The sequence below is a fragment of the Barbus barbus genome (genome assembly GCF_936440315.1).
Source record: "Barbus barbus genome assembly, chromosome: 32".
NCBI classification, from domain to species: domain Eukaryota; kingdom Metazoa; phylum Chordata; class Actinopteri; order Cypriniformes; family Cyprinidae; genus Barbus; species Barbus barbus.
In genome coordinates, this window is record NC_136760.1 from 27861392 (window position 1) to 27877316 (window position 15925).

General features: G+C 35.1%; 1 protein-coding gene across 1 annotated transcript; it reads left to right on the plus strand.

Annotated features, from left to right (window-relative positions):
- Nucleotides 1–1363: 1363 nt before the first annotated feature.
- On the plus strand, nucleotides 1364–14423 carry LOC306852751 (protein TBATA-like; the record flags this gene model as incomplete). Its single annotated transcript, XM_079389816.1, has 8 exons — nucleotides 1364–1574; nucleotides 3442–3597; nucleotides 4930–5024; nucleotides 7176–7340; nucleotides 8782–8863; nucleotides 9927–10080; nucleotides 12040–12074; nucleotides 14374–14423. 8 exons carry the CDS (start codon nucleotides 1364–1366, stop codon nucleotides 14421–14423), a joined length of 948 nt encoding a protein of 315 aa, XP_079245942.1.
- Nucleotides 14424–15925: the final 1502 nt, after the last annotated feature.

Consider the following 15925-nt stretch of genomic DNA (forward strand, 5'->3'; position numbering starts at 1 on the left):
TAGGATAAACACTTTTTGCGCCGTGATCAGGAAAAAGATAATTCTATTTTCTAGTATTTGAGAGCAGCTCTATTTAAGCATTAAGCTGTTGTTTTTGTAATAATAATTAAAAATGGAGATCTGTTGGAAATGACATTTTCAAATTTTTAAGCATTGCTAATACAACTCATTTAGACGTTTAATAACGGGACCATTCTGTGTTTGCTGGTCTAGTCACAGTCTGTGTGAAAACTCATAATGCAATCAGCAGATTGAGGCTATTTGTCTTCCTGCCGTGTTGTGTGGTGGGTGGACATGGTTGTGTTTATTTCAATTTGTTATATAATAGTTGATCTAATATGTTTAATGGGAAATGTGCCTTTGTTGCTTCACAAAAAGTAATTTCCAATTACTTCTGTGCATCCGGTCTGCATGGGCCAATTTATCACAGAGGAGTTGTAAATGAAGGTATTAGAGTGTGTTCTTCATGCTGTAGCATATGTGGTGATGGTACTTCAGAAGAACACACTAGATGTGGTGCAGAAAATTGAAGCTGAGTGCTCATGCCTGACGTGCAGAAGTGGAGCTCACAATTGCCATACATCAGAAATGTGACACTGCATTGCAGTGGCTAGTTTAGAGTCATGACCTGATTGATTCTTTGAGTGGGGAACAAATATATGTGCATTTACCCTCATGCTTTGTGTCGATTGAGTTTTCTTTGTTTATTTTGGCCTTCGTATAGACCGCAATGTTGAATTTTAAAAAATGCATGAACAAAAATACAATAAATCAACAAGCATACAACTGATAGAAGGTCTTAGCATGTGAAAAGTATGTTGTGTGGTTTAGATTTTGTTTATAAACATTTCTCTTAAAAAACGTCATAAAGTGTCAGCCTGATACTTCAATCTGAAGGAGAAGGGCCTCAGAGTGCAAACTTAAAGGTTAATGCATTTACTTGAACTCATGACCGCTTCAAGTGGCTTAAAACAATGCAAAATGAGTAGGTTGAGGTGTTTTAGTCGTCCTGAGCTCTGCTATTGGAGCTTTAGTCTGCTTTGTTCAGAGTCTCCAGGCAACGACAGCAAACATCAGAGGAACACACCGAACTGAGGTGAGCTGCGTATTTCAAAGTATTCCTAATAAGAAGTTACACTACCTGTTCAAAAACTGATTATTGCATGAATGAAGACTTGAAATGCATTTTAAGAGAGCTTTTGTGTGTCTAAATTGCTAAAATGATGAGGTATTGTACTGCATGTGAAAGTACACGATGTTTGCTTTGTGTCAAAGGAAATGAGTGGAAATGCTTTTATCTCCGTGACTCCTGGTGAGCAGGACTGAGCATTTGGAATAGTTTTCATTTTTTCTTCCAGAGATTATGGAGACTTCGGATGAGCAGGTGAATGAAGCTCAGCCGCGGTCAGGCCTGCGGCTCAGTCCTGAGTCTGTGCGTCAGGAGAAAGCTCTGTGTGAGACACCGGGCACGAGCAGGACTTCCACTAGAGGCAGCCTTCGCTTCGGGAGCCTCAGCCATCATTCCTTCTTCTCCAGACACAATCCTCATCCTCACAGAGTCAGACATATGCAAGGTGAGCTGCTCCGGATACACAGATCTCTGGTCAAGATCAGACACTTCTTTTAATCATAGTAACTTGGTTATTTACACAATTACAAGAAATTAACAGGTTAAAGAGCTAGTTAATTGTTCAGTGAGGGATTGACTGTAATCATGCATGAGGATTGGCAACTTCAACATTTTGTAGTGTATTATTACATTAAAATATATATGAACATGTATTTACATCAAGCTATGGCAACAAAGAAAGAAACAGTGCATTTAAAATATATTCATATTCAGGTTTCCCATTTGTGTGTGTGTGTGTGTGTTTCAGTACTTTCAGATATGTAAGAAAAATGTATCAGGCATTATTAAATTATTATAATTGTCTTTATATTAAAGCTCTTGTATCCATCCATCCATCTTCTTCCGCTTATCCGGGACTTTTTTTTAAGTGTTTTTCATTTAAGGTGTTTTTCAGTGTCACAATTATATATCAACAACTTATATATCAAGTAAAAAATGGCAAAATAAATTCATACAGCAAAAAAAAAAAAGATTTTCAAATATCTAAACATTTTTGAATCAAGATGCATTTACTTAAGAAGCTAAATGAGGTAGTAAGTTTTGTTTCGTAGATGAATGAATGACCAAACAAACATTAAATATCTGCCAGTGTGGTCATAAATATAGAGAAAACAAGACATTTTTTTTTTTTTAATTTTAAGCATAAACTCACTTAATTTTGATATATTTTTTTCCAGATAACAAAACTTGTCATTTTGATTCTGAATTAAATGTATCTTGATATAAAAATGTTTGTACTGGGGAAAAAAACAAGATAAAAATACTGAGGAAGAAAATGTAGTGTAGATAATTATTTTATATAGGTCCAGGAACACCAGAAAAAATAATGTTTGTATTTAATGCATGTGTGCACAATATGATTATTCAATCCCATCAGATTTTCTTTATTAGATGGAGCTGTCAGTCAGTTGTAACCATCCTCTAAATTCATTCTTAATGTTAAATGCTAGACTTGTCATGACACTGCATTAGTGACAGAAAGTGTTGACACATAATGAGTGATAAAAGCAAGGAGAACATATATTTTGTGATTAAAAGCATGCAGTCGGTAAATGCCTGCAAGATTAATATTTAGTGCAAAACATTTATTTCTTCATCCTTTATCCTGTTGTCTCAGCACTGGAGACTCACCGCATGGTAAAATATGCCTGTAGCAGCAGGACTCCTGACATAGAAGGCATTTTGTGAGGTTTTAGGCTCTATTAGCATAATAAAGGCACCTGAATCTATCAAATGCCCCATTCTCTGAATGACTTTAACTGCATAAATACAGTTTGTCCTTGCTTACAAATGTGACTGATTTACATACTTCCAACGGCGAGTTCTTCACGCTGACTGCAAGAAAGTGAGAATAAGCAGGTCTGTGTTTGAAAACCCACACAGGTCTGCCTACAAGTTACTAATTTAGACCGTATTCAATGGTGATGGAGTGAAATCAAGCACAAACAGGCCTCCATCTCCTTGGATATTCATGTGGCGCTCTGATAGCGTGTGGTGAGGTGTTGCTTTGGGCAACAGATGATTTATTTGTGATTGAACGACACAAGCATCTCAGACCATCACAGATGGTTTCTTTGATGACTTTCCACCTACCTTTGAATATTTTCCTTTACTTTAGCAGCTGTTCATAACTTTGCTTTACTGTAATCCTTAATGAAGAGCTTCGGCCACAGCAGGCGTTCAATGCATTTTAATGCAGTTTTTGATCTGGCCTTGCATGGATGCATGGTCGCATGATCCCCCGCTGAATCCTGGGAGAAAGTCTGATCACATTTCCAGCAGAGATTTCTAATGGTCTCCTCTTTCCGCAGGGTTGAATGGTAAGCCGGTTTGTACGGTGAATGATGACTGGTACGGCTTCACTCCGCTCTGCCCGCATCCACTCATTAAAAGTCAAGTGTCTGGGAGCCGCTCTTCTGTGTTTCTCACTCCTGAGATCGGCTCGAATCGCTCTGGACCACGAGCAGGTACAGATACCGAACACTGAACGCTGCTTTTGTGTTACAGAGATACTTCACCCAAAAATGATGTTTATTCACCCTGATGTTGCACCAAATCCATATAACACAAAAGAAGATGCAAGACTGAATATTCATAGTCTGTCGAGCTCAGAAAAGCACTTTTTGTGTCATTTTATGCAAGGAACTTAAATTTAAGTTATGGATTTAAACATTTTTAAATTTTATTTGTGATGTTTAAACAGTTTGTGTTTTGAATGTTTCAATTTTGGGGTGTTTAAGTTTTTTGAGTGAAAACAACATTTTTTACTTTTTAAGATTTTTACTTTTTACAACAAAGAAAGAAAAATATGCATGCACTTTTTTTTTTTTTAATTCTACTTCTATTTATTGCATGCATATATATTTTTCTTGTAAAAAAAAAAAAAAAAAAAAAGTTTGACATGTTTGACTTTAAAAAAAAAAAGTTTGAGAAAATATGCACATATAGAAAACAAAATAAACAGGAAGAGAAATAAATAAGAAATGGATGTGTATGTTTGTGGAGGTAATTATATATGCGCATAATGAATGTTTCAGTGTTTTGAATGTTTTATAGAGAATCACCAATGCATGGCTTATTCTTTGTTTGACTTTGAAGTATAAAACTGGAATAGAAGTATTTCGGCATAAAAAATACATGCATCACATTCAGTAATTAATGAATGAATGATATATATATGTGTTGCACAAGTTTCTAGCATGAATTGTTACATTGTAACTTGAAAAACCTAATGTTCAGTTACTAAATGGTTACTATATATATACAACTTAATTAACATTTGTTGATCATCCCCTTGTTTGAGGTTTGTGTGTTCAAGTTTTAGGTGCATCTTAATAATACATTGGCCTCTAGTTTTAAAAAGCAAATATTGCTATGCTCTTATCATGTCTTAGGCATTGAAAATCAAACATAAAGATTGTAGTAACTTGCATTGCTAAATGCTAAACTTCATTTCCAATAAAATAAATGAATTCAAAAGCATTTTGCAAGTATTTAAGTTGTCAGAAACGGTCATTTTAGTTGGACAGAATTAGTTTGTTTAAAAAAAATCAAGAGAAATAGGTTGCATTATTATTATTATTATTAGTAGTAGTAGTAGTAGTAGTATTAATTAGGTAAACTTTTAAGTTAGAAAACTTTTTTTTATTTACTTTTTTACTACCTACCAAGCCACATCTGACTACTAAATCCTCCAGAAAATTATCCTCAAATTTATATAGGAGTTTTTTTTTCCTTTTCAATATTCTCACATATGTTTCTTGTTCTTGCTCTCCTTCATCTCTCATGTCTTTCCACAGCACTGATTTCTGAAAGCTGGCGCGAGGAACTGAAGGATTTGGCCACTAAAGTCAATCTTTCAGCAGCGGCTGAGACCCAGCAGGACAAGAGAGAGGTACTTGACCTTTTACTTGCTGTAGGCATCACAAATGATGCATGAATTATATTCAGAACCGCATGAGCAGGAAGAGAGAAAGCAGCGTTTCTGAAAGAATAGAGTGATTCTCAGCAGAGATGATAGAAACTTCTCATCTGTAGAGTGAAGAACTCGGTTGTACCGCAGTAAAGCCCAGTGCTCTTCATGATTCATCCACACAAAGCTTTATAGATTCACTTTATTCCACCTACATCAAACATTTGTTTTTATGCTTTTAAATCACAATGGCACATCCTGCATTGCAAAACACTGCTGTCAGGAGAGCAGAGGCTTTGAGCACAATACACACAATCCAGATCTGCAGAAATCACAACTATTCCTTCAGACTGCGTACAGTAACAGAGTCAGATATTAACCAGGTTTTGGAGTATAATGCTAAATAATTTCTTCTTCATATGTAAGATTTGATATATTTTGCATTCTAGGCCAAGATCTTGTGCATTTTAATTTACTTCCCAAATGACTTGAAATCTGATCTAACCAAAAATATCAAATAAATAAATATAAAAATGTCAGATTTCATGAAATGCCTCTGTACACTGTAAAAAAAGAAAAAGAAAAAAAAGAAGTTGAGCAAACGTAAAAGTTTAAGACCATCAGCTTCAGCAGATTTTTGAGTTTTCTCAACTTATTTTTTAAGAGATTTTTGAGTTCTCTCAACTTTTAAGTTTTATAAACGTAAAACAAGAAGTTGAGAAAACTCAGAAATCTGCTAAACCTGGTTGCCTTAAACGTTTAAGTTCTCTCAACTTTTTGAGAGATTTTTTACAGCACTGTTCACTGTGGCTACCAGCTTCAGCAGATTTTTGAGTTTGCCCAACTTTTTATATATATATATATTTTTACAGTGTAGAAGGTCATAGGTGTGATTACTATTTAATGCATGAACTGATAAAAAATGCATTTAATGCAATGCACAAAGTTTGTTTGTTTATTGATTCGATTTGATTCACTGTTTTTTTTTGTTTTTTTTTAACATTTTAGGATGCTCTGGTTTTATATAAACATTTTTAATTCTGTGATATTGATTCAAATATGATAAACTGTATTAAAACAAAGCAGAAATTAGGCCTACTGCACTCTTAGTAATAGCTGAAATTATAATCAAATCAGCCAAGATATTTAATAAAAAACAGGCGTGATTTGACTGATTTTGTGTTTAGAGTTTAGATTCTAATATCCACCATTTTTAGGGCCTATGAGGCTTTGTGTGAATTTTGGGAGTAAGTTCTGTTAAACTGTAAACAATTAGCAAAAGTTTGCTCTATGAAGGCCATAATAAGCATTTTCAAAAACTGGATACAATGAGCTGACATCACCCTTCAACCATCAAACAGTAAAAGGACATTTGAAAGTGTAAAAGCATTAACAAACTACTACAGCAGACCAAGAATAACCCCAAAAACCTCAATTATTTCTGCAGAAATATTATGGACATGTTAAATTAACCTGGTCATATTTTGAACATGTTCATTAACTGGAACACTGTGATTTCATTCATTTTAACAGATAACAAATATACAACATTCCACTTTCCATTAAACACGACTAATGTGGATTAGAAGTGAAAAGAGGAGACCTTTACATTTAAAGCATCTCTGCGAAAACAAACCTGAAAGAGTATTTGGGAAGAAAAAACGAGATATCCTTTGTGCATTCCAGTTCATTATCCATGGTATATATTGCAAATTAAATTAGAAAGCAGAGCACAAATGTGTTTTTTAGTATTGTTAGCACAATGTAAAGGAAAAATGAGAATGATGCAGCACCGTGAAAAGAGCTCTTCCATAGATGTTCATGTTGTATGTCATTCTCCTTTCGTCTGAAAATAGAACATGAAGGAAAATGTTCAGCTCGTTCAGTCAAACTGACAGATAAGGATTATTTGTAGCACATCTTTATGATTTGAAATGATTTGTTTTTGCCTTTTCGAGCAGAACTTTCCCAAACAGGAAGTACCTTCCATAATTAAGGCTCATTTGATTGTGTTTAACATTCTGATCTGGATGAATGCACATATTATATTAGATATATTATATATATGTATATGTTATTGGACACACCTGAATGCAGCTAGTCTTTTTTGTTTGTCTGTGAATAAACTCAAAGAAACTGTCAGATGAGGAAGTTCCTCGCAGGAAGACGCAGTATTCGGCGCAGTCCGGCCGGATCATCCCTGCCTCGTCCTGGGGAGGGAAGAAGCGCAGCAGCAGGACTTCACACAAACGAGCCCAGCGATGGCAGACGCAAACCCTGGAGGGAGTGGAGCTCAAGGTAACTCACCTGTGCTGGTTTACTGACCTCGGCAATCACATTCTGAATGCATGCTGAGCTCGTGCACAGCACAGTTTGATAGTAACAGACATTCCAACCTTTTTAATTACAATTCTCTTAATTAATTTAATTAAAAGTCTTAATATTGGTAAAGGCATCACCTGATTTATACGACAGATTGCATGTGGTGTGCAGGTCATGTCATACTTGCCTTAATTAGAGTTAATTAAGGTTAAAACTCGACTGCTTTTTTGAGTTTGTTTCTATTGCACTCTGCAAAATACTAAATAGCATTAATTCACCTCTTGCAAAGTGTTTCAGAACAAATTAAGTGCATCATGCTGAATGGACTCAAATAAAACACCAAGCAGAAATGCACAGCTGGTCAGAAGTTTGGATTAAGGTTACTTAGAGGTTTTTTTTTTTTTTTTTTTTTTAAAGATGTCTCTGAGCATGCTCACCAAGACTGAATTATTTGATCAAAAATACAAGAAAAAGCAGTAATACGGTATTGTGAAATATTATTACTATTTAAAATAACAGTTTTCTGTGTGAATATATTGTAAAATGTCATTCCTGTGATGCAAAGCTGAATTTTCAGCATCATTACTGCCATCACAGGAATCAATTAAAATATAGTTTCAGAATATATTCTTCAGAAAACAGTTGTTTTAAAATATTACTGTATTTTTGATTAAATAAATTCAGCCTTGTTGAGCAGAAGAGACTTCTTTCTTAATTAGTCCAAACATTTGACGAAACAGTATATTTGATAGTTTTACTCTCAATGCAATTTACAAGACTTTTCTTTGTGAAGAATAACTGTGGTCATTTTCTTTGACTTATTTGATCAGACTGCCAAAACTTTACACACTTCTATACAAAATTGGAGTAAAAAGTGTATTTATTGCACTTGCTGAATTAAGCATGCAATATGATGCAGATGTAGCAAACTGCTAATTGAAATGATGAAGTCTGCAATCTATACAGTGTGCTGATAATGAACTCTGTCAGGACAGATTCTGAAGCTCTTCTTGTTTGCTCATTTTCAATTTAAGTTATGATGAATATGAAAATGGGACACAGACTGCATGCCAAAGAAATTTAATAAGCAGTTCAAATATTTAATTACCTTTCTATAATTCAAGATTTTTATTCGTCACATACACAATTATACAGAGTATAACCAGCAGTGAAATGTAAGTAAAATTCAATATTTGATTAGCTGGTCTCTTCAGTCCTGTGGGAATGAGCTGCTGATATCAGTGTTTGCTCTCACTCTCTCTTATTTTCATTCATTTTTATTTAGTTGAACTTGATGTACTAAAAATGGAAATAAAAATTAATAAAAAGCTAACACAAAAGACAGCAACACAACAAAGTTACTGAAAGTTTGTATAATAATATCTGAATGCTACTAAATGAAGTCTGTATTTCTCAGGTGCTGGAGCTCTTGTGTCAGATCCTGCAGACCGATTCTCTCTCGATGGTTCAGCAGTGGCTTTTGTTGGCAAGTGACAGAGGTGACCAATTTCCCTTTGATTTAATTGATTGATTTATTCGCAATTAACCAAATAACTAACACATTGTGAATGTTTTGCTTTGAAGAGCATTTAAAGCATTCATGCTACTATCCTAAACACTGACAAAATGAAGTTTTTGCTGATGAAATGTAAAATGCACAATCCCTTTCTTCCCAGAAGACTGACTGAAAGCACTGATGACTTCTAAAGGCTTCAAAGTTTGCTGTTGCTCTTGTGTACAATCTATTGATCTAATGCAACTTACAAACACTGTAGATATTCAGGAGATGCATGAAATTATGAAGAACCTGAGGAAAGGAAAATAATGTGTGCTCAAAAACACGCAGTCATAAAGTGAACTGCTCAGAATATGTTAGCTTTATATAAATAAGTGATGTCCCTGTTGACTTCACATTGATCTTTGTTAAATTTAAAATGCTTGAGATGCTTATGCAAAGATAAAATGCATTTGGTGTTAATATTTGAACTATTATTTCATTGCGATTATGTAATCAAACACCTTCATGCATGTGCAACACTGCATATGTACTATAAGACACATCTCCTCTAATAATTACGAGAAAAAAGTTAGAATAAAGTCAGAACTGCATAGATATAAACTCTTTTATAAACTCTTTTGAGAGATGTAAAGTCAGGTTTGTAAAATATAAATTCAGAATTGCTTGATGTAAACTTAAAATTGCGAGGTATAAACCCAGAATTGCAAGGTTTATAGTCAGAATTCTGACTTTTCCTCTCAGAATTAAAAGAAAAATATCAGAATTGTGAGATTAAAAAGTCAGAATTACATATGGTTTTATTCCTGATGAAAACAGGCTTGCATATTTCTTGTGCGTTTAATTTCCTCACGAGATCATCTCTTTAAATAATCACCACCAACAACAAAAATACATAATGCAGTACAAACACAGCAGGGCGGCACAAATTGTCCTATTAGTTTCCATTATGGAACCATCTGTGAGTTTAACCCCTGGACGCGGGCCGCTTGCGTCCTGCAGACGATGTGCTAATGAAGGCTCATTAGATGTGTTTCTGCTCTCAGAGAAAGAGCTGGTCCAGGGGTTACTTCAGCAGGCCATGGCTGACTCCAGCTCTCTGACCCAGCAGACGTCTGGATCTGAACTTCTGCCACTGACGTCTGAAGATCTGCCAGATCACGTGTTCCTCGACTCGTCTGTCAGCCGCAGCAAGAGCATGTGCGTGTCCATCTATCTATCTATCTATCTATCTATCTATCTATCTATCTATCTATCTATCTATCTATCTATCTATCTATCTATCTATCTATCTATCCATCCATCCATCCATCCATCCATCCATCCATCCATCCATCCATCCGTCCATCCATCCGTCCGTCCGTCCGTCCGTCCGTCCGTCTGTCTGTCTGTCTGTCTATCTGTCTATCTATGCAGTGTACTAATTACTCTCTCTAAAATGTATTGCACTACTTATTATTAATTACTTTCTAAATCACAGCCTCAACCAGTTCAACGGTACAAGGACAGACATGAAATGCTCTTTTTATTTTTTCAAATAAATAATATAAAATTGCATACATTATTCTTAAAATGAGCAAATAAAGTTACAGTTAAAACATTCATTTTAGCATTAGATGTTCGTTTTTTATGTTTTATGTAGAATTGTTCTGTAGTATATGTTGCGGGCCTACTCGCCCCGCTCCGAGCGGGATTTGAGCCGCGGTCTCCGGCGTGGGAGGCGGGCGCTCTAACGAGGAGGCTAAAGGTCACGGCCTCTAGCGTCAGTCGCCACTTGAGATCGGGGAGTGAGGTTTAACCTGCACAGCACTTACCCGCTGGCCTCTGCTACACTCACCCCCCTAAACCTCACTCCCATCTGGGTCACGGCACAAATGTTGTGGTCCTACTCGCCCCGCTCCGAGCGGGATTTGAGCCGCGGTCTCCGGCGTAGGAGGCGGGCGCTCTAACGAGGAGGCTAAAGGTCACGGCCTCTAGCCTAGCGTCAGTCGCTAGAGCGCCACTTGAGGTCTGGGAATGAGGTTTAACCTGCACAGCACTTACCCGCTGGCCTCTGCTACATATATACAGTATTTAATGCAATTACATCAAGAGTAACTGTAATTAAATTACAGAAAAATTAAGAGTAATCCCTTATACTACCTTTTCAAGGTAAAGTAAATTACACTAATTAATTACTTAGCAATGCATTACACTCAACATTGCTATTAACTAACAAAACTCTGATTAACAAATAAGCTAATCAGTACTAATAAATTAGCTAATCAGTACTATTTTTGTAAATACTTCTCTATAGAGTTTCATAATGCAAATACAAAATTAATTCTACAGTGCAACAAATAAATTTCTTACTCAATTTTTCCCCTTTTTTGTTTTTGTTTATTGTTTTCTTTTTTATTTATCTATCTAGAAACTTAAATCAAAATTAAGTGAGATTATGCTTAAACTAAGCAAAAATATGTAATTGAGGTCAGAAAAATAATCTTATAGTGTTTTTTTTGTTTTGTTTTTTTGTTATATTTTTCTTGTTTTAAGCACAAACATGTTTTTAAGAAGACACACTCTCTGAAGTCATTTTGCTTTTCAAGTAAATATCTTGTTCTAAGAAATGTTCATTTTGTTTTCTGGAAAAAAGCTGAATATACAGTAGTAAGCAAGCAACATTTTCTGCAGTTACTAAAGTGGTAACTGCCTAGTAATTACCAACTAATACCCTGATTAAAAAAGGTATAGAAACCATTTTCACTCAGAAACCATTAGTAAATTTCACAAATAACACAAAACAAACAAGTAACATAAATATAACCATTTTTAACTTCATTTATAATTAATAATGAATTGAAATAGAAAAGCATGATAACTCCTTAGTAAAGTTGTCATTGTAAGCGTTTGAGGATTGGTTGTTTTTGGACAGTAATTCCTTCTGAAGGATAATTACTAATAGTGAACTATGCTATTGCTGACTAATTTGTTAATTCTAGTTTCTTGTTAGTTAATATTAGTTACTGCAATGTTAATACTGTGTTAGATTTATTCCTGAGCAGTTTATTAATTAATGATGGAGCAGTATTGTGAAGTATTACCCTATTTTTATCATCATAGGGTGATATGACTATGATTATGAATGTTTCAAGACTTTATTATCTTTCTTTTGCACAGTTCACATCCCGAAGAGACATTACAGGATAAACCAGGTGAGGCTTCTGTTCTTGCATCAGATGTATTGTGTGCCGATGTGAATTGGAGCGTTATTATAACGCCGTTGTCATTCTGAGAGATTGAGTTCATGACACGTGGGCTGCTTTTGGTAGAGAAGACTAATTTTGCTCTCAGCTTTTATTAAAAGACAATTTGGCTCCGTTTCAAACTCTAGTGAGTCCGCCGCCTGCTTCTGGAGAACCGCTTTCCTGCTGCATCTCGTTTCAAATGTGCACCTGGCTGGGATTTTCCAGTTTGCAGTCTGAAGGAGTCGACATTAGTCTTAGACTCTGGTTTTTAGTGTCAGACTATGATTCCATCCAGTCAGAGAAGATCAAACGTGTTTGATATTTTGAGACAATCTTAGAACACATTTTGTTTTCATCTGTCCTGTGTCTCCTAGCAACTGTGCACATGTTTCTGTGTTTGTTTGTTGTTGGTAGTGTTTGCTCCTCTGTAACCGTTTACAAAGTGGACTGTGATGCTTAGTGTTTTAAAATCTCTTGTGTATTCCAGCCTTAAAGGAGTAGTTCAAAATTACAATTAAAATGTGAAATTAATCAGATTTGTAGAAATGTGTCTCTGCATCAGTGTCTCACCAATGGATGCTCTGCAGTGAATGGGTGCCGTCAGAATGAGAGTCTGATAAAAACATCACAATAATCCACACCACTCCAGTCCATCAGTTAACATCTGGAGAAGACAAAAGCTGAGACAAATCCAGCATTAAGATGTTTTTAACTCAAATATGAGTCTATAATCCATAACAAGGCTTCCTGCAGTGAAAAAGTGTTCTGGATTGAATCAGGAGAGAAATCTGCACAGATCAAGCACCGTTTAGCCAAAACAGCTCTAAACAAATATGTGGCTGGATTTTGATGTGAGAGACAACAGGAGATGGACTTTTTCACTGGAAGAAGCATTATTATGGATTATGGACTCAGATTTGAGTTAAAAACGTCTTAATGTTGGATTTGTTTCAGTTTTTGTCTTCTCCAGATGTTAACTGATGGACTGGAGTGGTGTGGATTATTGTGATGTTTTTATCAGACTCTCATTCTGACGGCACCCATTCACTGCAGAGCATCCATTGCTGAGACACTGATGCAATGCCACATTTCTCCAAATCTGATGAAGAAACACACTCATCCTAATCTTCAATGGCCTGAGGGTGAGCACATTTACTGCAAATTGTCATCTTTTAAGAAAGTAGACAGAGCCTGATTTGGAGTGGGCAGCAACCAAGATAGTCCAATATTTTGGTGTTAACATATTATTAACAATCTGATAATCTAATAAGAACTAGAGCTTTTTCAATATTGAATGAATTATATGTATAGTTGACATTGCTATCAAGTCATCTTGAATAGTTTTTTCTCACACATTCAGTGTGAAGCATTATGTTATTGTCTTCTTGAAGGATATGTGTAATTCTGCTCTAGTATATTCTGATAAACATAAAAAAAATTTTTTAACAACACCTACGTTTTGGAACAGAGCTCTTGTTTAGCCTTCTATCACCATAGAAACTTTAACAACTAATGAAAAATCAAGTTAAAGATATCATTAGATCAAATTTTGTGTTTTGTGGCGCATAGTTTATATTTGTATCTTTGAGGTTTACATCTACACTCAGAAAAAAGGTACAAAAGCTGTCACCAAGGCAGTTTTGTACCTTATTTACCCCTAAAGCGTGCTTATTAAAGGTACAAAATAAGTGTAAATAAATAAAGTGTAAATATTAGTACTTAAATGGTTCATATTATTACCTTTTGAGAGGGTACTGGACCAGTGACGGCTTTTGTACCTTTTTTTCTGTGTGTATGTGTTAGTGATCTCCTAAACTTATCTTCTGGACTGATCCTGTGCTGTTAAATATTATGAATATGAGTATTTTTTATTAAATTTTTTAAAATCCTTTTGAAGTGAAATCCAAATTCGAAGTGAAATGCATTTCACCTTGTAGAGAGAACTTGTTTGATGTAAAAAAAATAGAGAGATTCATCTTTATACTGTGATATCATGATAAATAAAATATTATGAACATATCTGCCAATGAAGCTGGAATCACGTGAGCGTCGTCCACTACACAGAAGTCCGATTCTAGTAAACAAGTACTCCAGTGCTTCTGTTTGTGGTTTCTATAGGGATGTATTACAACTAAATGACTAGTGTCTGTACAGGTCATATCAGCTCAGACTGATGCTCTGGGTTTCTTCAAACTCAAATTACTGACTGATGTCACATTCTCAGGATGTTCTCAGGATGTTCTCTGAGCGTCTCTTTCTGTTCTAGAGCGGATCGGAGAGGCAGAAGTTCTCACACTGTACCCAGAAGACACATAATGCTGATGCTGTCATGAACACAACATCTGCATCTCATGAAATAATTAGCTCGTCAAAGTGGAATTCAATGCAAATTTTTCATTTCTTGTTAATAAAGCATACAAACAGGTATTTTTCTTAAGCATATTTTTTTCTGTGGGAGTCATGTCTCTTGTGAAATGCCATGAGTCAGGAAGCAAATTAAACAATTTAGACAGTTTAGAGCTCTAATAACAATATTTGCATGGAAGATTTAATATCCTGTAAGCGCTTTAACACATATGAGCTGCACATTTCTTCTAGAAGATCTTAAATTTCCATTACTGTGCACTATTGTAATCACAGTTGGTATATGGTATTAATTTAAAATACTGTCAATTGATAATCATGTTGTTTTGTGTCCAGAACATTCAATTAAAGTATTAAGTATTATGTTATGTTGCTTTACACTGTTTTCATTGTTCACTCTTTTCATTTTAATTTTGAAGGCAGCAAATGTAAAACTATTTGCAATGCCAATAAACCCCCTAAAAACAAAAATGTAAAACTATTCAGGAGATTTCAAAGTCATGCGACTTGATTCACTATGATTTCATTATAAGTAAGTTTGTGTTTACATAATATATGTGTGTGTACCCTATATATTATATAAACACACACTTGCATTTATATATCATATACAATATAAATCTTACATAAAGATGCAATTAACCCTTGCCCTTGCCAGTTAATTGCCAGTTTTAACTGATATTTTCAGGAGAAAATTACTCAACTTGCTATAACAACATGCTTTCTTTGTGCATATCATTGTTTGCTCTTGCAGTGTTTGACTCCATGTTAACATCCTAAAAGCTCTTTATTCCAAAGATACTACAAGTTAGTCTGTGTATTCAGTAGGTGTAATGCATTGTAAGTTGCTTCAGAGGTATTGCAAGTATTACATACAACAAAAAAAAAACAAAAAAACAACAACAACAGTGCATTGACATAAAAAAAAAGGAAATTTACTTTTGGTACTTGAGTACTTTTAAATGCAAGTACTTCTGTACTTTTACTTAAGTAAAAATCTGTCTTTACAACTTTCACTTGTTTTGGAGTAATATTTGACCAGCAGTATCTGTACTTTCACTCGAGTAATGGAGTTGTGTACTTTGTCCGCCTCTGAGTTAGTGAGCAGCTGCTGTTCTGATCTGGTTCTGATTCATGCATGTAACCACGGCGACAGGCTCAGGCTCCATCATGCGTTGCGTCTGTTGCCAAAATAAGAAAACTGATTTTCTTTTAGTGCAAACTGTCCACCACTGAAATCACAATCTCACTACGGACGTTGTGGAATGAGAACGGCTGTAATAGAGGGTTGTCATCTTCACCCTTTCATTTCTACTCGTACTTCATTATTCAGACTGTATAATCATCATATATCCCTCTGTAATGAGGTGACATTTTTCTGTGATTTTAGGGGAGTGAATAATGAAAGTCTGCAGAGCATCTTTGGCATGCTTTATTCTTTCTTTAATTGAATT